Here is a 23482-nt window from a genome sequence, read left to right on the forward strand (position 1 = left end):
CAGAGAACGCAGCAAATAAACACAAAAAACAAATACATTTTTAAACCTTTTAATAAACCCTGATTATTGTTTCAATTACAGAAGAAGATGAACAGAAGAGAAACGTCACACGGCTACTTCCTGTCAATCATTTGGACTGATCGCTGTGAAGGCGCCGGCGTAGAGAACTAAACAGTGAAACATTACAATGCTTTTTAACTTTTTTTTTTTTTTTTTTTTTAAACAACACTTTTTGTCTTCTTACACAATCCTCCAAAGATAAAAAAAAATATATATACACACCATTAAAAAAAAATCACCAGGGGTTTACATGATTGTGGTAAAAAAAATAAAAAATAAAAATGAATAAAAATAAAAATGGGTAACAAAAGAAAAGATGAGAAAGAGAGAGAGTGCAAATTGGAAGCAAAAAATATTTCATTCACAGGGGGGGGGGAAAAAAGTACAAAATAAGCAGGTTAATAATAATAATAGTACACAACATCATTACAGGAGTAACAGTAAAAGGATCCAAAAATGAGTGATGACAGGTGAAAAGGGGCGGAGCTTTTTGTGTTGCTTTTTTTCTTGACCGGCCACAGGGGGCGCTGACACTGCTACTTTCATAGAAAAATACATTGTACGTCGCTTTGAAAATGTGCCGCCGCGCCTGCCTTGCGTGTATCCGTGGTAAACGACACACTACGGGAAGTCTCTCTACTCCACGCTCCCTGATGCCACTTCCTGTCTGGGGCAGGTGTGGCCGCCATGTTTGTAGTTTTACTTCAAAAAGGTAGAAATGGCTCAAGCGAAGGCAAGCAGGCAAAGGTGTGGTCAATACAACCGCTGATATATATATATATATATATATATATATATATATATATTTACACATATATAAATATATATACATATATAAATATATATACATATATAAATATACATATATAAAATATATATATATATATATATACACATATATATATATATATATATATATATATATATATATATATATGTATACATATACATATATATATATATATATATATTTATTTTATATGAACACATGAAAAATAGATTTAGTTTCTTTTCCATATCGAAATATAACATTTAACTTTGAGTAAAATATAGATTGTGTAGTTTGACTTTAAAAACGGAAGAAGGCAAGTCGGTAGTTTGTGTGACGAAGAGGGGGGCGGGGCTTCGTAAAGGCACAATCTTATTTCATCCAATTAGAATATCTCTTTTTAAAAACAATTTTTTAAAAACATTTTTAAAGGTCATCAAAAATAAAGTTTAACCGCTAAAAAACATCACCAAGGAGCAGCAAGTCGCCGGCTCGCTGCTGTAAATGCCCGGGGATACTGCGACGCGATGGCGAGGAGCCTGGGGAATGAAGACGAGACCTTCAACGCTGGAGTCTAAGCACGGCGGAGTGGGCGTGGCTTCCTGGGCCGTGTGGGCGTGGCCTCCTCTATATATTACCCCTTAGAGTTGGAGTCACTTCACCGCTGTGCACTCGTCCTCCGCCAAGAAGTGGCGTCTCTGTAAAGTACGGAATGTAGCCTCGACGACGCCAAGATGGCCGACGACCCCTGTCTGTCTTGTAAACGCGGCGAGGCACTTGTGTGGCATCCAGTGACAGGCGGCGTCCATGTTTACTTTAGTGTTTCATCGCTAGTTTTCAGGATTCAGCGCCAAAAAGACCAAACATTATGTCCTTTTAAGGAGTGTGAAATGATCCCGCCCAGTCAAAGGTCACTCGTGCGGTCTGTGGGCGTGCGCACGTAAGTGGCGTGCACACGGCTCAGCAGCTGGCGTTCTCCAGAGACAGCTGAGCGGTGGCTCGCTGCAGCTCAGAGCTGGCCCGGCGTTGGGCGGGCGGCGGCGGCAGCATCAAGCCCAAGATGACGCCCCGACCTCCTCCGTTCTCTGCCGGCCCCTCCCTCTTCCGCTGCTCCGCCTCCTCCCTGCCCTCGGCTCGCACTTTCTTGTCCTCAGCCTCGTCCTTCTCGCCGTCCGCCTCCATCTTCTGGTCCTCGCTCCAGCGGCGCTTGAAGCGGAGTTTGAGCGGTATACAGCGGGTGCCGCCGGGGCTGATGGGCGCCGGGTGGCACGGGGCCGGCTCGCTCTTCAGGCTGAGGAGCGGGAATGCCGAGTGACCGGCGCTGAGAGGCGGGGTGGCCGGCGTCTTGAAGACCTCCTCGTCGTCGTCATCAGGGTCGGAGGGCGGCGGGAGGGCGGCCCCGTTATTCCTGGAATGATGGAGGAGTGGGTGATGGGACACGGCGGTGAAGATGTCGTCGTCATCACGGTTCATCTCCTCGTCCTCGCTGATGTCGGTCACTTCCACCTCCTCCTCCTCCGACTCGATGTCAGATATGGGCTCCACCTGTAACACCAGCAGCTCATGGTCACATGCTTTTCTTACGACATCACTTCCTGTTTGCTGTCTTACCTTTATCTTGGGCGCTCCCGCAGCCATCTGTCCGGACACAGCGAACAAGGAGGCGGAGCCAGCGGAGGAGGAGGAAGAAGAAGCCAATGAGGTTCCCGCATCCCGCTGCTTGCGGCCAAGAGGGGGCGGCTGAAGCTTGAACTTGAAAGGCGACGGGTGCTGGTGGGCGTCCTCTCCGACCCCCAGCGAATGGGAGAGAGGCAGGGGCGGGCCGTGCAGGTGGTGGGCGGGCGGCTTCTCGGGGGTGGGGCGGTGGGGCTGCGGGATGATGATGTTGGGGTAGTGAAGGAAGGCGCGGGGGCTGAGGTGGTAGTTGTAGACGGACTGGGTGTGGGCCTGCAGGTAGTGCTTCATGTCCTCCGGGTTGAAGGAGAAGTGGGAGCCCAGCATGGGGGAGGACAGCGAGGGGGAGGGGGTGTAGGACAGGTGTGGGGTGGGCGTCATGGAGAGGGCCGGGGACAGAGTCGGGGCCAGCATCCCCCCGGGGCCCGGCAGGGGGGACACGGGGAACGGAGACAGGGACTCGGGGTGGACCCTATGGGAGGGTCTGGGGAGTCCCGCCGGGTTGGCGCCGTAGACCCTGAAGAGCGACTCGTGAGGGTGGCGGGGCGGGAGGAGCCCCCTGAAAGCCCTGTCGGGCCCCGCCGCCCGCTCCTCCGCCCCCACCGCCTCCTCCAGCTCCGAGTTGGTGGACGTCCCGTCGCTGCAGTCGCTGACGGAGCCGCGGGCCATGCGGCGCGCCACGCCGCTGAACACGCCCGGGCTGCGCAGCTCCTCGCTGGACGACAGCACGTCCGAGGGCGCGGAGGGCGGGAAGCGGAAGTGGGTGCCGCCGGTGGGCACAGGTGGGGCACTCTGTGGGATGCTGCGACCTGCGACGACAATCAACCAAAAAAAAGGCTTTATTTTGTGTATTGGACATATTTTTCACGTTTTTCAAGTTTAGGGCTGGGCGATATGGCCTTTTATTAATATCTCTATATTTTTAGGCCACGTCACGATACACGATATATATCTCCATATTTTGCCTTAGCCTTGAATGAACACTTGATGCATATAATCACAGCAGTATGATGAGTCTATGTGTCTACATTAAAACATTCTTCTTCATACTGCATTAACATATGCTCATTTTAAACTTTCATGCAGAGAGGGAAACCACAACTAAGTCAATTGAGCAAAAGTGTATTTATTAAAGAGTTATTAAGCAGCGGCACAAACATTCATGTCATTTCCAAAACAGAAAGTGCAAGATTGTCAGAGACATTTTAAAACAAGCTATGAGTGCACTTTTGTGCATGATGTCACTAAGATGACATATCTAAACAACACTAAATTAAAGTGCACTTTTTGTACAGAATGCCACTACAATAGTTTAAAACAAATAAAGTGCACTTTTGTGCATGATGTCACACAAGATATTTCAATAACTGTCAAATAAAAATGAGCTGCATAATAGGAAATCAAATAGTGTATGTCCTTCGCTATGAGGTAGGTTAATGCGGACGTTATCTCCTTCTGTTGTTGACTATTTTTTTCATACGGTGTTGATCTGGAAATGGTTGCCTCGGCATTTTGTTGGTGTGGCACCGAACGGAGATGTTGACATGCGGAGTTTCAAGCACTCTTCATTCTCTAGCGGGTGACTTTTCAAATGATGCCACATATTAGCAGTAATGCTACTTTTTGTAGCAACGCTTTTGCCCCACACTTGACATATTACGGTTGTCTGTTCGACATATTCCCACTTGAAGCCAAACCACTGCTGTTTTTCTTGGGAATTAATTCTTCCTTCATTTGTTACCAGAATCGCACCTTCTTTCTCTCGTATTACCACTCGCACCAAAGCTAACTTTACCCATGCCGCTACCTCTCTGCTCCGCGAGGGCGTATACGTATGTGACGTATGTAAGAAGGTGCGCTTGTTTTATATCTCTGTGAGAAGGAAAGACAAGAAAAAGTGGGAAGAGCCTGTAGTGTAATGCCCACAGCTAAAAGCAACTGCGTGAGAACGTATACTCGAATATCACGATATAGTCATATATATCGCACAGAGAAAAACCCGCGATATATCGAGTATATCGATATATCGCCCAGCCCTACGTGTGTTTCTAATTTGCTGCTGGAGCAGACAGAACTTAATGAAGAACAAACTGTGTGAGGTTTTGGCCGCACTAACAGAACTTGATGTGTTTGGCGGAGTGGGGGGTGGGGGTGGGGGCAGAAGACAACAACTATTGCATCACGACATCGGACAAAGTGGACACATGGCTCCCATCATTCTGATCGAAAAAACTGGGTAAAAAAAAAAGAAAAAAGGTGGGTGGTTCTTTAACCCCCACAGCCCCCACCCTGACACCGCTTCCAGAGACTGTGGCACTGCAATAAATTCTTGGCAAGCGAGCGCGCGCCACAATTAAATACTGGAAAAGTAGCACTGGCTGCCACCACAAACATGGGCTGGGCTGCTTTTTCCACCGCTGCTCAGCCACTGTGTGTGTGTGTGTGTGTGTGTGTGTGTGTCTCTGTGTATGTGTGAGTGAGAGAGATTAGCAAAGTGTGTGTCCTTCGCAACAATCAGCGCAAACTGACAGTGTGTGTGTGTGTGTGTGTGTGTGTGTGTGTGTGTGTGTGTGCGTCACGTCACAACACGCGTGGGCCACATCACACAAAGGCTATAATTAAAGTATCGTGCCGCACTTAAGTCAGCCAGGATCCAACGCTCCATATGGACCCTGTTAGCACTGGCTGGAACACAACAGAACAGAGAGACCACTTTGGGGGGGTGGGGACATGATGATGTCACTCACATAAATGATGGATGTGATTAGTTGATGGTTAAGACAACCGTCCGTCAAATGGCGTTCCTGCGTGAGATGTTATGTAAACGGTGAAAGAGGAGGGACACTTGTATTGACAACATGTCCTTGATTGGCGATGGCCATTATTTAGTGTTCAATAGTTCAATGTTGTGCCATAGTGGGGTCTTCTTTGGTCTTCTTCTGAGGACAGCAAACTATTGTGACCAACTCAAGAGTGCCTCTGCCTCAACTGCTTGCACACGAGACGCCGTGGCCTCCATGGGCATACAGTAGGTCGAGGCCACTGGTCCTCAAAATTTTTTCACCATGCGTCACCTCAGAAAACACTTGGATCTACAACAGGGGTGTTAAACTCATTTTCATTGAGGGCCACATCGCAGTAATGGCTGCTTTCAGAGGGCCGTTTTTTTTTTTTATTATTAATTCACATTATGCATGCGGATAATAACCTGTGATTAATCATGATTAATCAAAATGCATATGCATTTCATTATTAGATTTTTTTTTTATATGTATAACTTGCTTTAAAATCCTATATTAAGGTGATATTTCACTATTTGTTTTTATCTCACAAAAAATAGTTTTGCAATACAGTATATAATAATATAATTGGCATAATCAGTTAATATTAAAGTTTAAAATATGCATTTTTTGGTCAAAATTGAAAGAACAAATGCATTTAGTATAAAAAAAATAAAAAAATAAAAAAAAATATTTTATTGAAACTAGAGATGTCCGATAATGGCTTTTTTGCCGATATCCGATATTGTCCAACTCTTAATTACCGATTCCGATATCAACCGATACCGATATATACAGTCGTGGAATTAACACATTATTATGCCTAATTTTGTTGTGATGCCCCGCTGGATGCATTAAACAATGTAACAAGGTTTTCCAAAATAAATCAACTCAAGTTATGGAAAAAAGTGCCAACATGGCACTGCCATATTTATTATTGAAGTCACAAAGTGCATTATTTTTTTTAACATGCCTCAAAACAGCAGCTTGGAATTTGGGTCATGCTCTACCTGAGAGAGCATGAGGAGGTTGAGGTGGGCGGGGTTGGGGGTATATTGTAGCGTCCCGGAAGAGTTAGTGCTGCAAGGGGTTCTGGGTATTTGTTATGTTGTGTTTATGTTGTGTTACGGTGCGGATGTTCTCCCGAAATGTGTTTGTCATTCTTGTTTGGTGTGGGTTCACAGTGTGGCGCATATTTGTAACAGTGTTAAAGTTGTTTATACGGCCACCCTCACTGTGACCTGTATGGCTGTTGACCAAGTATGCAATTCATTCACTTGTGTGTGTGAAAAGCCGTAGATATTATGTGACTGGGCCGGCACGCAAAGGCAGTGCCTTTAAGGTTTATTGGCGCTCTGTACTTCTCCCTACGTCCGTGTACCACTCCGTACAGCGTCGTTTTAATAAGTCATACATTTTACTTTTTTAAATCGATACCGATAATTTCCGATATTACATTTTAAAGCATTTATCGGCCTATAATATCGGCAGTCCGATATTATCGGACATCTCTAATTGAAACCCATTTTTCCATTCATCGGACGTCTCTAATTGAAACCCATTTTTTCCGTTCTTTCGCGGGCCACATAAAATGATGTGGCGGGCCAGCTCTACAAGTACCACCATAATGACCAACACTAAAATATACTAGCGTAGTAGGCCTAATTATTAATTGAAAACAATGCAGAGCTTTTTATTTAGCAGGTACATTTTTAATATTTTTGGCCATTGTAACATTATACACAGTTTGAATAGTAACACTGTGTTTGAATATAAGAAAATAAAACAGTGCTTTAATCAGGTATTTCCATGTACCACAGTTTGGTGTAGGTAATAAAATATCAATACATAATGCAATAGACACGTAATCTATAGCAATACAAATGTGTTTTCATCATGTTTTTGCTTCTTTGAAGGAATAAAGCAGAAGTAGGAAAAAAACGGTTACGTGACAAAGATACTCAATCCCTGGTAACCGAGCAACGCAGGAAGTGATCACTGATCAGTGGGAGTTACACGCCAACAGCCAATCGGGTAACAGTATCAATATCAACTATCAAGTTCGGTTGCGCTATCTTGTTGCCGTGCAGATTATTCTTTGTGAGAAGAGAAAGTAAAATTCAGTGCTGCAGAGAGTGAAGAAATTGTGGATAAAAGAGGAAAAGTCACCTGGACAGTTTGGCAGTTTTTATTACATTTTTTAAAAAAGGGACTGTAGTCAGACCAATGTGGTCTGTAAATTTTGCAAGACTGGTGATACCACACCGCGCTCACCCTTTAGAGCACAGCTGTAACTGGCACTAAACCTGCAGAAAAAATAGTTCTCAGGTTTCTCTATGTTGACATTATCACACTTTGCACTATTTTGTTACACTTTATTACATCTTCCTTATTTTTGCACCTTCATTTTAGGAGCTTATTGTTTAGTGTTCAATGTGATTTTAGAATTGTGTTTACATTGTTTGAGTGTTTTCCTTGCTTGTGTTGACATTTCCTTTCTGCTTTAATAGCTGAGAGGATTATAATCAGAGGAAGGTTTCATTTAAAATAAAAACGTTTACATTTAATATATTTTCTCCTGCTCCTTATTTTCCATAGGTCATAAAAATATAAATAACAATATCGACCGATACAGAACACTGACATTGTGATACAGTTTTCAGCCATATCGTCCCGCTCGAGCATACAGCGATCATTAGATCAACTTATTTAGACATGGCATTTGCTGTCTTAAAGGGCAACACACCCACACTCTGAAATGTCACAATAATACAGTAGGTGGAGTATTTCTACCATATAAACACTAGATCCACATTTTTGGCCTACAATCCGATCCATTTTCAAGTCCCGATTTGATACTTTGACACTTGGTCATGGACCTTTTTTAATTCAATTTTATTTTATTTTGTGTGTATATGTGTGTGTGTGTACACAAAGCTTATTTCGTTGAATAAAGAATGTGCTAGTATTGGTACACATCAGACAATGTATCAAATTAGTGGTGTTGATTTGCTATCTACATTATTTTAGAAAAATAAAGGGGATAGTGTTTGGTTTGTAAACTAACAAAACCAAAACAATTTTGTGGAATCAAAAACAAGACAAAAAAAATATCAATATAATCACTTAAGTATCGTTTGTATTCTGATACAATGCTAGGTATCGATATTTGGATTGATCACTCCTACTTTGCATGGAAGCTTTAGCAGTTAGTTGGGATGTAACAATATGAAAGTTTCATATCACAATTATCATTATCGCGGTATTGTTAAATGTACTCAAAAAGTACACCATAATCTTTTAACCAAGTTATTTCTTTTAAAACCTTAAGAAAAACAAACTATTTAGCTTTTTTTTTTTGCTTCACTGATATTGTTTAATCTTGGTATTTTATCTGTTTTTAATAAGTTTAAATTTTTTCAAATATTGCTCTTTACCGTAGCACATTAAGATTTGTTTAAATGAAAAGTGCGCAATAAATAAAATGTATTATTATTAGAGATGTCCGATAATATCAGACTGCCGATATTATCGGCCGATAAATGCTTTAAAATGTAATATCGTAAATTATCGGTATCGGTTTCAAAAAGTAAAATTTATGACTTTTTAAAACGCCGCTGTGTACATGGACGTAGGGAGAAGTACAGAGCGCCAATAAACCTTAAAGGCACTTCCTTTTCGTGCCGGCCCAATCACATAATATCTACGGCTTTTCACACATACAAGCGAATGCCATGCATACTTGGTCAACAGCCATACAGGTCACACTGAGGGTGGCCGTATAAACAACTTTAACACTGTTACAAATATGCGCCACACTGTGAACCCACACCAAACAAGAATGACAAACACATTTCGGAAGAACATCCACACCGTAACACAACAGAACAAATACCCAGAACCCCTTGCAGCACTAACTCTTCCGGGACGCTACAATATACACCCCCCCGCTACCTCTACACAGTATATCCCGCCCTCTTATGGCTTCTACGATGTAATGACGTAACACATGCACGCGCATCAGCTTTGGGTGTTGTAAGCGAACGATAGCGATGTGGATTGTTAGCCACAGCTATAATTGAATGTATATTCTATCAAAACGACATGACTGCAAATTGTTCGTTGCTTCACTTGAACCCCTTTTGTGTGTGTGCATGTGCTCCCTGCACGTATGTGTTGACAGAGTAAGTGACTGCCGTGAACACCAATCATCTTATTCGAGCCAGTAAAACATTTTAATACACAAACTTAGAAATTGTGACAAATATAGACCGTTTTAAAACAAATGTGTTCTGTTAAACCACTAATGGTAACATAAGCTCGCTAATAGTGTTCTTGTTTTATTTCTTTGCTTTGAAAAATGTAAGTTGCAAAAAGCCCCTTTAATCATTAATTTCCAATTATAATATTTTTATGATCATGAGAAGCCAAAATTGAAATTGAGATAAAAAATGTGATGAATTGTCCAGCCTTGCAGGAAAAACACAATTTCCCACCATGTCAGGTCAACCAAACGGTTCGGATATTTGTCATGAATCGTTCCATCCATACTCCGTACCGTGGATGTACGTTGGCCATGCGGCAATTCTAATTCGAGCCGGTGTTCTGGCAAGACACGCACCCTCCTGGAATTCATGCATGTGTGTTACAAGGAATCTGTAGATGTGATTGTGTCTCCCTTTTGAAGGAAATTACAATCTTTAGCACCGTAAACACCAGGAAAGCTGCGGTAAAGAAATCGACTGGGCTCGTCAGCTGCTCAGCTGATCTCCGATCAGTTAAAGGCAAATATCGGCCGCCGATCCCATCCTATTATCAAGACATCTCTACTGAACACCTAATAGTCAGATTGAAACACTTATAAGAACAAGGGACATGAGAATGTTAGCCATTCCACCAAATTAATCATTTGTGGTCCCAGGAAATACAACATATAGATTAGGGATGTCCCGATCCAGGTTTTTGCACTTCCGATCCGATACAGATATTGTTTTTGCATTTCCGATCCGATACCGATACTGGCCTATCCGAGCATGTATTAAAGTTTAAAGTTATTTAGCCTACTTAGTTGTCAGAATCATGTTGAAAAGGGTTTTAGTACTCTTGATAACAACTAGCCAGCTGAATTAGGGGAGTTTGAATAATACACAATGGTTGGTAACAAGAAACTGACCTGTTTATTCAAGGATAAACACAAAATAGACAAAATTATACATGACAAACAGAAATGGCATCATTGAACTAGGGCTGGGCAATATGGCCTTTTTTCAATATTGCGATATTTTAAGGCCATATTGCGATACACAATATATATCTCGATATTTTGCCTTAGCCTTGAATGAACATGCATATAATCACAGCAGTATGATGATTCTATGTGTTTTGATTGATTGATTGAGACTTTTATTAGTAGGTTGCACAGTGAAGTACATATTCCGTACAATTGACCACTAAATGGTAACACCCCAATAAGTTTTTCAACTTGTTTAAGTCGGGGTCCACTTAAATTGATTCATGATACAGATATATACTATCAGATATATACTATCATCATAATACAGTCATCACACAAGATAATCACATTGAATTATTTACATTATTTATAATCCAGGGTGTGGAGGGGGGTGCCTGATGTAAGTGTCAAAAAGACAGCCAAAAGAGTTTGATATGAGAATAAATCTAAAGTTAAAATATAGGGTAGAAATGCACCCATTTGCAGGAAATGTAGTCTTGATTTTCAAAATGTTCTTTCAAGGCTTGCATGTCTACATTAAAACATTCTTCTTCATACTGCATTAATATATGCTACTTTTAAACTTTCATGCAGAGAAGGAAATCACAACTAAAAAAATCACAAATTTTTTCAGACGGTGTTGATGTGGAAATTTTTGCCTATGCATTTTGATGGTGTGGACGTGTGGCACCGAATGGAGATAAGCGTCTCGACAGACGTCACAATATTTGAACAATGATGACGAAAACTGTTGTCTCTGTCGTGTTCGTGTGTCGAAAATTGTTATGCGCTTATTTTTTTATTTGATTTTGTGCGTGGCATAGATTTGCCGTGCGCAGAGGACGCTTGAGCAGGCGCGCACCTTAGCGGCTGCGCTAGCATCACAGCTAACGTTAGCCATGCCGCTACCTCGCTCTCTGCTGGGAGAGGGCGTATACGAATGTGACGTATGTCGTGACAGTATGTGACGTGTGTCGTGACAGTATGTGACGTGTGTAAGAAGGTGCGCTTGCTGTCTGTGAGAGGGAGACACAGGAAAGAGTGAGAAGAGCCTGTCGTGTAATGCCAGCAGCTAAAAGCAACTGCGTGAGAATTGTGGATGTGTTGAAGGTGTGCTGGAAAATGCGGAACGGAAATTACGGAGCAGCAGAAAAGTGGAATGTATTATTTAAATAGGTGCGTTGGAAAATAAGGACCGGAGTTTTTTTAAACTGGATCTGGATCGGCATTTTCCCATGCCTTGCCGATACGCAATTTTTGGCAGCCGATCCGATCCAAATATCGGATCGGGACATCCCTAATATAGATGCACGATAAAATGTTTTTTACTAGGCCAAGTGTCCCGCAATCCAATCCAATCCACTTTATTTGTATAATAACTGGGATTTATATAGCGCTTTTCTAAGTACCCAAAGTCGCTTTACATGTAGAACCCATCAATCGTTCACACCTGGTGGTGGTAAGCTACTTTCATAGCCACAGCTGCCCTGGGGTAGACTGACGGAAGCGTGGCTGCAATTTGCGCCAACAGCCCCTCCGACCACCACCTATCATTCATCATTCAATTCACCGGTGTGAGTGGCACCGGGGGCAAAGGGTGAAGTGTCCCGCCCAAGGACACAACGGCAGCGATTTTTGGATGGTAAGAGGCGGGGAGCGAACCTGCAACCCTCAGGTTTCTGGCACGGTTGCTCTACCCACTACGCCATGCCGCTCCAGTACAGCACATTTAAACAACGTTTCCAAAGTGCTGCACAACAATATTGAAAACATTATTAAAATATTATCCTTAGCTCCACCAATGACTGAATAAAAACAAAAAAATAAATAAATATAAAAATAATATAAAAATAAATATGATTAAAAACTATTTTAAAGGGTAAAACCAATTAAAACAAATAGAAATAAAACTTTAAAAACACAGAGGAACACACAACTCACGTAGTGTTAAAAGCCAGAGAATGAAAGTGGGTCTTAAGACGAGACTTCAAACACTCCACTGTGGGAGCAGTTTGAACAAGGAGGGGCAGAGTGGTGCACATTGATATGATCGCATATTTAATAATAAATACAACTCAAACGAAGATTTAAACTACCTTGAACACTGGGATACTAGCATCTGTTGCATGCTTCAATAAATTACTTTACCAGAAACAATGATTCAAATCCTTCAGAAATGTAAAATCTTACCTAGTTGTGTTAGAGTCCATCCCAACCATACTTATTTTTTTCTTTAAACTAACACGTGTTAAAATTGACACTTAACTTGTGTCCCTGGGTTTTCATTCAGTCATTCAACATAACACAGTGGTCCACAACAGGCTGATATCAGGCCGCAAAACTTTTTGTTTGAAATTACCTCAAATTTATTTTTTTGTCCCCCATGTATCCTTTTTTTTGTGGAAAGAATGCCCATTTCCACCCATCATTGAGCTAGCAAAATGAATTGCAGGGAAACAAGTACGGGGCTGGTTATTACTGTACTTGGCAGGACTGATTCTGCATTAAGGTAGGTTTGTTGTTGATGTCATGATACTGCAGTAATTGTAAATATTGCAAACCACCAAATTCTGCAGTAATAAGAGTGATTTGAGTAAACTGCTAGAGATGTGCCGTTCTATCCCCCTACGATGAGTATCAGCCGATTTCTGAGAAAAAGTTTGTGATCGCAGCGGTCTGTTCCCTGTACGATCAGTGTCAGAGCTTGGTCCGCATTGCCGGCGGTAAGTCGAACACGTTTCCAGTGAGGGTTGGACTCCGCCAAGGCTGCCCTTTGTCACCGATTCTGTTCTAAACTTTTATGGACAGAATTTCTAGGCGCAGTCAGGGCGTTGAGGGGATCCGGTTTGGTGGCTGCAGGGTTAGGTCTCTGCTTTTTGCAGATGATGCGGTCCTGATGGCTTCATCTGGCCAGGATCTTCAGCTCTCACTGGATCGGGTCGCAGCAGAGTGTGAAGCGACTGGGTTGAGAATCAGCACCTCCAAGTCCGAGTCCATGGTTCTCGCCCGGGAAAGGGTGGAGTGCCATCTCCAGGTTGGGGAGGAGATCTTTCCCCAAGTGGAGGAGTTCAAGTACCGTATTTTCCGCACTATTAGCCGCACCTAAAAACCACAAATTTACTCAAAAGCTGACAGTGCGGCTTATAACCCGGTGCGCTTTATATATGGATTAATATTAAGATTCATTTTCATAAAGTTTAGGTCTCGCAACTACGGTAAACAGCCGCCATCTTTTTTCCCCGTAGAACAGGAAGCGCTTCTTCTTCTACGCAAGCAACCGCCAAGGTAAGCACCCGCCCCCATAGAAGAGGAAGCGCTTCTTCTTCTACTGTAAGCAACCACCCGCCCCCGTAGAAGAAGAAGAAGCGCGCGGATATTACGTTTCATTTCCTTTGTGTGTTTACATCTGTAAAGACCACAAAATGGCTCCTACTAAGCGACAGGTTTCCGGTTCATGAAAAGACGCAATCTCTCCATCCGCACACGGACTACTATTTCACAGCAACTGCCTAAAGACTTTCAAGAAAAGCTGGCTACTTTCCGTGCATATTGTAAAAACAAGATAGCTGAAAAAAAGATCCGGCCAGAGAACATTATCAACATGGACGAGGTTCCACTGACTTTTGATATTCCTGTGAACCGCACTGTGGATACAACGGGAGCACGTACGGTGAATATTCGCACCACAGGGAATGAGAAGTCATCCTTCACTGTGGTTCTAGCTTGCCATGCTAATGGCCAGAAACTTCCACCCATGGTGATAATCAAAAGGAAGACCTTGCCAAAAGAGACCTTTCCAGCCGGCGTCATCATAAAAGCTAACTCGAAGGGATGGATGGATGAAGAAAAGATGAGCGAGTGGTTAAGGTAAGTTTACGCGAAGAGGCCGGGTGGCTTTTTTCACGCAGCTCCGTCCATGTTGATATACGACTCCATGCGCGCCCACATCACGCTGGTTTTTAATATATTATTAAAGTTTGACTGACCTATCTGACTGTTTTTTTGACATTCCCTTTAGCGCAGTTAGATGCGGCTTACAACACGGGGAGGCTTATAAGTGGACAAAGTTTTGAAATATGCCGTTCATTGAAGGCGCGGCTTATAACCCAGGGCGGCTTATGGTGCGTAAAATACGGTACCTCGGAGTCTTGTTCACGAGTGAGGGAAGAGTGGATCGTGAGATCGACCGGCGGATCGGTGCGGCGTCTTCAGTAATGCGGACGCTGTATCGATCCGTTGTGGTGAAGAAGGAGCTGAGCCGGAAGGCAAAGCTCTCAATTTACCGGTCGATCTACGTTCCCATCCTCACCTATGGTCTTGAGCTTTGGGTTATGACCGAAAGGACAAGATCACGGGTACAAGCGGCCGAAATGAGTTTCCTCCGCCGGGTGGCGGTGCTCTCCCTTAGAGATAGGGTGAGAAGCTCTGCCCTCGGGGGGGAGCTCAAAGTAAAGCCGCTGCTCCTCCACATGGAGAGGAGCCACATGAGGTGGTTCGGGCATCTGGTCAGGATGCCACCCGAACGCCTCCCTAGGGAGGTGTTTAGGGCACGTCCGACCGGTAGGAGGCCACGGGGAAGACCAAGGACACGTTGGGAAGACTATGTCTCCCGGCTGACCTGGGAACGCCTCGGGATCCCCCGGGAGGAGCTGGACGAAGTGGCTGTGGAGAGGGAAGTCAATGCTTCCCTGCTTAGGCTGCTGCGCCCGCGACCCGACCTCGGATAAGCGCAAGTTGATGGAAGGATGGATGGAGTTTGTGATCGCCGTTGCCGATTAATGCCAATACCCTCTTGCTGACATTATTTATCTTGAGTCCCCCGGCTGACAAGCGGCTAGCAGCTAATTATGTGTCTCCATACACAGTACGGAGCTGCTCCCTTAAGTCAGGGGTCGGCAACCCGCGGCTCCGGAGCCGCATGCGGCTCTTTGATCACTCTGATGCGGCTCAGCAGCTTACTTGCTGAACCCCCCAATTTTCCCGTGAGACTTCCGGATTTCAGTGCCTCTCGCAGAAAACTCCCAGGATCAACATTTACCGATTTTCACCCTTACAGATACAATAAGGGCGTGCTATGATGGTACAACATTCGGCGCCCTCTACAATCTGTATTAACAGCGTGCCAGCCTAAGAATTGTTATACTAAATACATCTTCTGCTTGCACACGTACGTGACAGCAAGGCATACTTGGTCAACAGCCACACAGGTTACACTGACGGTGACCATATAAAACAACTTTAACACTCTTCCTAATAATGCGCCACACTTTGAACCAAAACCAAACAAGAATGACAAACACATTTCGGGAGAACATCTGCACCTTAACACAACATAAACACAACAGAACAAACACCCAGAATCCCATGCAGCCCTAACTCTTCCGGGATACATTATACACCCCTGCTACCACCAAACCCCACCCCTACCCCAAGCCTGCTCCCTCCCTCGCCAAGGAATAATTCCCTGAAATTAAAATAACTAAAAAAATTAGTAGAGAGTAGTTTTTGTTTACCATATTTTCCGGACTATAAGGCGCACTTAAAATCCTTTCATTTTCTCAAAACTCGACCGTGCGCCTTACAACCCGGTGCGTCTAATGTCCATCCATCCATTTTCTACAGCTTGTCCCTTTTAGTGTCGCGGGGGGTGCTGGAACCTATCTCAGCTGCATTCGGGCGGAAGGGGGGGTACACCCTGGACAAGTCCCCACCTCATCGCAGGGCCAACACAGATAGACAGACAACATTCACACTCACATTGACACACTAGGGCCAATTTAGTGTTCTAATGTACGGAATAATTTTGGTTGCGCTTACCGACCTCAAAGCTATTTTATTTGGTACATGGTGAAATGATAAGTGTGACCAGTAGATGGCAGTCACACATAAGAGATACGTGTAGATTGCAATATGATGGCGGTCACACATAAGAGATACGTGTAGATTGCAATATGATGGCGGTCACACATAAGAGATATGTGTAAACTGCAATATGACTCAAGTAAACAACACTGAATTTTATTTTATATGTTCCATTGAAAATATAGAACATTACACACGGCGCTCAAAAATCTATCAAAATGTTTTAGTACGACTTTGGTAAGCTATGAAGCCGCACCGCTTGATGGATTGTACTGTGCTTCAACATAAATAAATAAATGATAAATGGGTTATACTTGTATAGCGCTTTTCTACCTTCAAGGTACTCAAAGCGCTTTTGACAGTATTACCACATTCACCCATTCACACACACATTCACACACTGATGGCGGGAGCTGCCATGCAAGGCGCTAACCAGCAGCCATCAGGAGCAAGGGGTGAAGTGTCTTGCCCAAGGACACAACGGATGTGACTAGGATGGTAGAAGGTGGGGATTGAACCCCAGTAACCAGCAACACTCCGATTGCTGGCCCGGCCACGAGTATTATTATGGTGTGTATAAAGTAAGACATATTAGCTGGTGTTTTGTTTTGCAATATTATGCAAAAGCAACTTTTCTTACCCTCTGGTACCTGCTGATCTGTATTTGGGATCTGCATAAATCCTGAAAATGTGCGCGTGTCCGCCTTTGTAGTCGATAAGCTTCTTTTTTTTTCTTCTCTATCTTCTTGTTATGTGACATTCATCCTCCGCTGTTGCCATTTCTAATATAAAGTAGTGTCAAGTTCTTACTTATATCTGCCATGAAAGCGCTAAAACATACCGGTGTAGTGAGTTTATATTATTCACCTAAGGAACTTTAGTTATGAGAGAGTTCCGGTCGGACGGTTTTTCACGGGACACATATCCGGTGTTGTTGTTTCTGGATGAGGAGATGCTGCTCCGTTATTGATTGAAGTAAAGTCTGGATGTCATTAAAACAGTTAGCTCCATCTTTTGACACTTCTTCCACTCCCGTCCTTGCACGCTACACCGCTACAACAAAGATGACGGGGAGAAGACGCTGCCGAAGGCGAGCCACGTAAATAAGACCGCCCACAAAACGGCACATCCTGAAGCGACTGTCAGAAAGCGGCTTGAAGATGGTCTGTAAAACATCATCCATGCAACATTTTGACCAAAGAACCACCATTACATGTTATGTAGACCACAAGGAAGTTTTACATTTAGAAAAAAATTATAATAATATGACTCCTTTAATGCATCCTATAATCGATATATCGTCTTTTATATGAAAAAAGATCAAAAATAGACCGTTCATCGGCAATGCGCTCTATAATATAATTTAATAATAACTTCTTTGTTTTTAATGTCTATTTTCTGCTGGATTTACTCTCTATGTTATGCTGCAGCTGTCACATATATTGTAAATATTGTACATGGTAATTGTTATATATTGTATATATGATATACACATAATTAGGGATGTCCGATAATGGCTTTTTTGCCGATATCCGATATTGTCCAACTCTTAATTACCGATACCGATTTATACAGTCGTGGAATTAACACATTATTATGCCTAACTTGGACAACCAGGTATGGTGAAGATAAGGTCCTTTTTAAATAAAATTAATAAAATAAAATAAGATAAATAAATTAAAAACATTTTCTTGAATAAAAAAGAAAGTAAAACAATATAAAAACAGTTACATAGAAACTAGTAATTAATGAAAATGAGTAAAATTAACTGTTAAAGGTTAGTACTATTAGTGGACCAGCAGCACGCACAATCATGTGTGCTTACGGACTGTATCCCTTGCAGACTGTATTGATATATATTGATATATAATGTAGGAACCAGAATATTAATAACAGAAAGAAACAACCCTTTTGTATGAATGAGTGTAAATGGGGGAGGGAGGTTTTTTGGGTTGGTGCACTAATTGTAAGTGTATCTTGTGTTTTTTATGTTGATTTAATAAAATAAAAAAATATATGAACAAAACCCGATACCGATAATAAAAAAACTGATACCGATAATTTCCGATATTACATTTTAAAGCATTTATCGGCCGATAATATCTCTAGACGTAGTATAATATATCAGTATATATATATTTTTCGGAGTATAAGTCGCTCCGGAGTATAAGTCGCATCTGCCGAAAATGCATAATAAAGAAGGAAAAAAACATATATAAGTCGCACTGAAGTATAAGTCGCATTTATGGGGGAAATTCATTTGATAAAACCCAACACCAAGAATAGACATTTGAAAGGCAATTTAAAATAAATAAAGAATAGTGAACAACAGGCTGAATAAGTGTACGTTATATGAGGCATAAATAACCAACTGAGAACGTGCCTGGTATGTTAACATAACATATTATGGTAAATAACTATAACATATAGAACATGCTGTACGTTTACCAAACAATCTGTTACTCCTAATCGCTAAATCCCATGAAATCTTATACGTCTAGTCTCTTACGTGAATGAGATAAATAATATTATTGGATATTTTACGGTAATGTGTTAATAATTTCACACATAAGTCGCTCCTGAGTATAAGTCGCACCCCCGGCCAAACTATGAAAAAAAACTGCGACTTATAGTCCGAAAAATGCGGTATTGTACATATATTATGTAAATATTACGTATATATGTTATATTTTATATGGCTATATTTAGTCTATTTATACCTGCATTGTCCTTTCCATCCTTACCCTTTCCATCATTGTAACTGAGCTACTGTGTGGAACAATTTCCCTTGTGGATCATTAAAGTTTGTCTAAGTCTAATTCGGTGCGCCCTATGGTCCGGAAAATATGGTAGTTTTTGTTTAGTTATTGTGCACTATTGACTTTGTTTTGATCAAAACATGCAATAAAGTATTTTAAATAATGTGTTAATAATGTGTGTTAAAATGTCAATTGCACTTACCTTTGATAAATGGACAATTTTACAGGTAATACATGTGATCGGTATCGGCCAATCTAGTTCATGGATGATCAGCAAAATAAAACCCTGATTGTGACATTCCTGGTTTTTGCCATTTTATCAACATGACATGAGTATGTGGTGCACTTTGATGTAGAGTAGGAGCTTGTGTGTGCGTACCAGAGCCCATGTCGATGAAGGGGTAGTTGACCAGCACCAACTTGTTGAAGTTGAACTTGTAGGTGAACCTCTTGCCCTTAGTCTTGTGTAGGATCCTCTTGTTGTAGTAGTACCTGCGGGCACAGGAACAAGCCGTCACGTGACCATGGCGACGCCCACAGCATTTATGTAGGTGCGCTGTTTCCGCCACAGGACGCGGTGACAATAGGAACATGCGGTGAGACACGTGAAGGAAGCGCATTAGTCACGAGCAGAAAAAGGTGGAGGAGTGAAGAGCGAGCGCTGACAGCTCATCTCAAAAGATGATGAAAATGGACCGGCGTGAGTCACCCAAAGGAGCACGCGGACTTTGATCCGACGTCTCTCGCTCTGTTGTGAAAGGGCTGCTTCATTCTGGGAAGAGTTTATTCACATTTTCCACAAGAAGCAAGAGTGCGCTGGCTGCATTCATACATCTTGATCTGGGCTTGTTGTCAACAAGCTGTGACTCTTACTTCTCCTTCCATAAATCTACTTCTTTTTCTTGCCACATACTTCTTTAGGTACACACTCTAATCACATACCAAATAAATCAATAAAAAGCCTGCCTTTCCAAAGATAATAATACAAATTCTGGACTATAAGCTGCTGCATTTTCCAACGCTTTGAACCCTGCGGCTACTTAATGGATACTGTTTCGTGTTCAATAGTTTGCATTAAACACAAGTAGGGCTGCGACGATCAGTCAACATTGTCGACAATAAAATTTGTCACCGACAATTGTATTTGTCAACAATAGTTGTGACGTTGCCACCCGCAAAAACATCGCCAGTGATAACATGTTAAGTGTGAGAACATTTCCTCCTATTCTTGTTAAAAACATGAATACCTTGCAAGGTTTGCAGAGTGGACCTTGTTTTTATGGCTGTACATCTGGGATATGCGAGCATTTAAAGCAGAGACATGTTGGACATCTGGAGGGAGGACGCCTCTTCCTTTTTTTTTGTAAATGGGCAACATTTGAATAGTCTTTGTAATTTTGTAACAGCTGAATGAGCAGCTCAGTTACAGTAAACATTAGAGATGTCCGATAATGGCTTTTTTGCCGATATTGTCCAACTCTTGATTACCGATTCCGATATCAACCGATGCCGATATATACAGTCATGGAATTAACACATTATTATGCCTAATTTTGTTGTGATGCCCCGCTGGATGCATTAAACACTGTTACAAGGTTTTTCAAAATAAAGCAACTCAATTTATGGAAAAAAATGCCAACATGGCACTGCCATATTTATTATTGAAGTCACAAAATGCATAATTTTTTTTAACACGCCTCAAAACAGCAGCTTGGAATTTGGGACATGCTCTCCCTGAGAGAGCATGAGGAGGTTGAGGTGGGCGGGGTTGGGTAGGGGATAGCGGGGGGGTGTATATTGTAGCGTCCCGGAAGAGTTAGTGCTGCAAGGGGTTCTGGGTATTTGTTCTGTTGTGTTACGGTGCGGATGTTCTCCCGAAATGTGTTTGTCATTCTTGTTTGGTGTGGGTTCACAGTGTGGCGCATATTTGTAACAGTGTTAAAGTTGTTTATACGGCCACTCTCAGTGTGACCTGTATGGCTGTTGACCAAGTATGCCTTGCATTCACTTGTGTGTGTGAAAAGCCGTAGATATTATGTGACTGGGCCGGCACGCGAAGGCAGTGCCTTTAAGGTTTATTGGCGCTCTGTACTTCTCCCTACGTCCGTGTACATAGTGGCGTTTTAAAAAGTCATAAATTTTACTTTTTGAAACCGATACCGATAATTTTGAAACCGATATCGATAATTTCCGATTTTACATTTTAAAGCATTTATCGGACATCCCTGGTAAAAAATACATATTTATGAATGAATTATTCTTCTTTGTTGTTAGTAAGCACATGCTTAAAACAACTTAACGCTTTATTATCTGACTAATAGTTAAGATAATCGATTATCAAAATAATCGTTAATTGCAGCCCTAAACACAAGCAGAAACACCTTTTGGATAAGTTCGCTCACTACAAATGTTGCGGGTTGAAAATGTACTTAAAAGTTAACGTACCAATGATTGTCACACACACACTAGGTGTGGCGAAATTATTCTCTGCATTTGACCAATCACCCTTGATCACCCCCTGGGAGGTGAGGGGAGCAGTGGGCAGCAGCGGTGGCCGCGCCCGGGAATCATTTTTGGTGATTTAACCCCCAATTCCAACCCTTGATGCTGAGTGCCAAGCAGGGAAGTAATGGGTCCCATTTTTATAGTCTTTGGTATGACTCGGCCGGGGTTTGAACTCACAACCTACCGATCTCAGGGCGGACACTCTAACCACTAGGCTACTGAGTAGGTTCCTGTTTTAATGCCTTAAACCGGAAGCAAAACTGTCCATAGCGCTCCTGCTCGAAAGGATTCTTCATTAATCACTCCAAGCAACGTTTGTAAGTTTTACAATTTGACTAAAACAGTTCATACTTAACTGTCCCATGTGGGATGGCTGTAGGAGTGTTTTCATGCATATTTGTACGTGCTTTCGGAATGTCAGCAAGCTAATGTCGTTAGCATTAGCGAATATGCGAACATGTTTACGTGTGTGTGTGTGTGTGTGTACCGTATTTTTCGGAGTATAAGTCGCACCTGCCGAAAATGCATAATAAAGAAGGAAAAAAAACAACATATATAAGTCGCACTGGAGTATAAGTCGCATTTTTTAGGGAAATGTATTTGATAAAACCCAACACCAAGAATAGACGTTTGAAAGGCAATTTAAAATAAATAAAGAATAGTGAACAACAGGCTGAATAAGTGTACGTTATATGAGGCATAAATAACCAACTGAGAACGTGCCTGGTATGTTAACGTAACATATTATGGTAAGAGTCATTCAAATAACTATAACATATAGAACATGCTATACGTTTACCAAACAATCTGTCACTCCTAATCGCTAAATCCCATGAAATCTTATACGTCTAGTCTCTTACGTGAATGAGCTAAATAATATTATTTGATATTTTACGGTAATGTGTTAATAATTTCACACATAAGTCGCTCCTGAGTATAAGTCGCACCCCCGGCCAAACTATGGAAAAAACTGCGACTTATAGTCCGAAAAATTCGGTATTAGTATTATTAAGCTACAAAGGCATTCTTTTTGTATTGTTTCAGTTTTACAAATTCAGTAAATGATCTGTTGAACGGATTGGAGAGCTATCTTCTGCAGTTAGTGGGTCCATGAGGATGACTTCCGTTTTGTTTGATCTGCAATTTTGCTGTAATCCTAGTGAATATTTCTAGTGAATCAGTATTATGCACTACTGTACATTCCATCCTCTGTACTGCACAGCAGATCATCATCATCACACATGTTGCAGTATTTTCACAGGTTAGTGGTAGTATCTTTCAACTGTGTGAGTTTATATCACTGTATGATAGTACAGTAAGTGCTGATAAGCAATTTAAAAATGAGTGATTAATTGGGATGTGTAATTTAATCAATTTGAATTTTTTTTTTTTATCTCACCACTTCAACTTGAGGTGTTGTCATTTAAATTCCTTACATTATAATAAAGATATATATTTAGAAAAAATATGACACTATAAAGTCATTTGGTGTTTTTAAACAGACTTGATCAGTCTGCTTTATTTATGAAAATAAAACATGAGGTCCATATAAAGTAGTGAAGTTAACATCAAAATACACTAAGAATACGTTTCTAAGCAGAATGTATTTAAAGAGGAACATTATCACAATTTCAGAATGGTTAAAACCATTAAAAATCAGTTCCCAGTGGCTTATTTTATTTTTCGAAGTTTTTTTAAAATTTTTACCCATCACGCAATATCCCTAAAAAAATATTCAAAGTGCCTGATTTTAACCATCGTTATATACACCCGTCCATTTTCCTGTGACGTCACAAAGTGATGCCAACACAAACAAACATGGCGGATAGAACAGCAAGGT

At 41.8% G+C, this 23482-nt stretch overlaps 1 protein-coding gene across 1 annotated transcript in view; it reads right to left on the minus strand.

Annotated features, from left to right (window-relative positions):
• Positions 1-982: 982 nt before the first annotated feature.
• Positions 983-23482, minus strand: part of erf (Ets2 repressor factor) — a 101996-nt gene continuing 79496 nt past the window's right edge. Inside the window, exons 3-5 of the mRNA XM_061930913.1 lie at positions 19517-19629; positions 2441-3312; positions 983-2374 (exon numbers count right to left, since the gene is read on the minus strand). Coding sequence (XP_061786897.1) covers positions 1790-2374; positions 2441-3312; positions 19517-19629 — 1570 coding nt within the window. The 3' untranslated portion in view covers positions 983-1789. The remainder of the gene's footprint in view (positions 2375-2440; positions 3313-19516; positions 19630-23482) is intronic.

Source organism: Nerophis lumbriciformis, linkage group LG37 (assembly GCF_033978685.3).
Source record: "Nerophis lumbriciformis linkage group LG37, RoL_Nlum_v2.1, whole genome shotgun sequence".
In the NCBI taxonomy this organism is placed as follows: Eukaryota; Metazoa; Chordata; class Actinopteri; order Syngnathiformes; family Syngnathidae; genus Nerophis; species Nerophis lumbriciformis.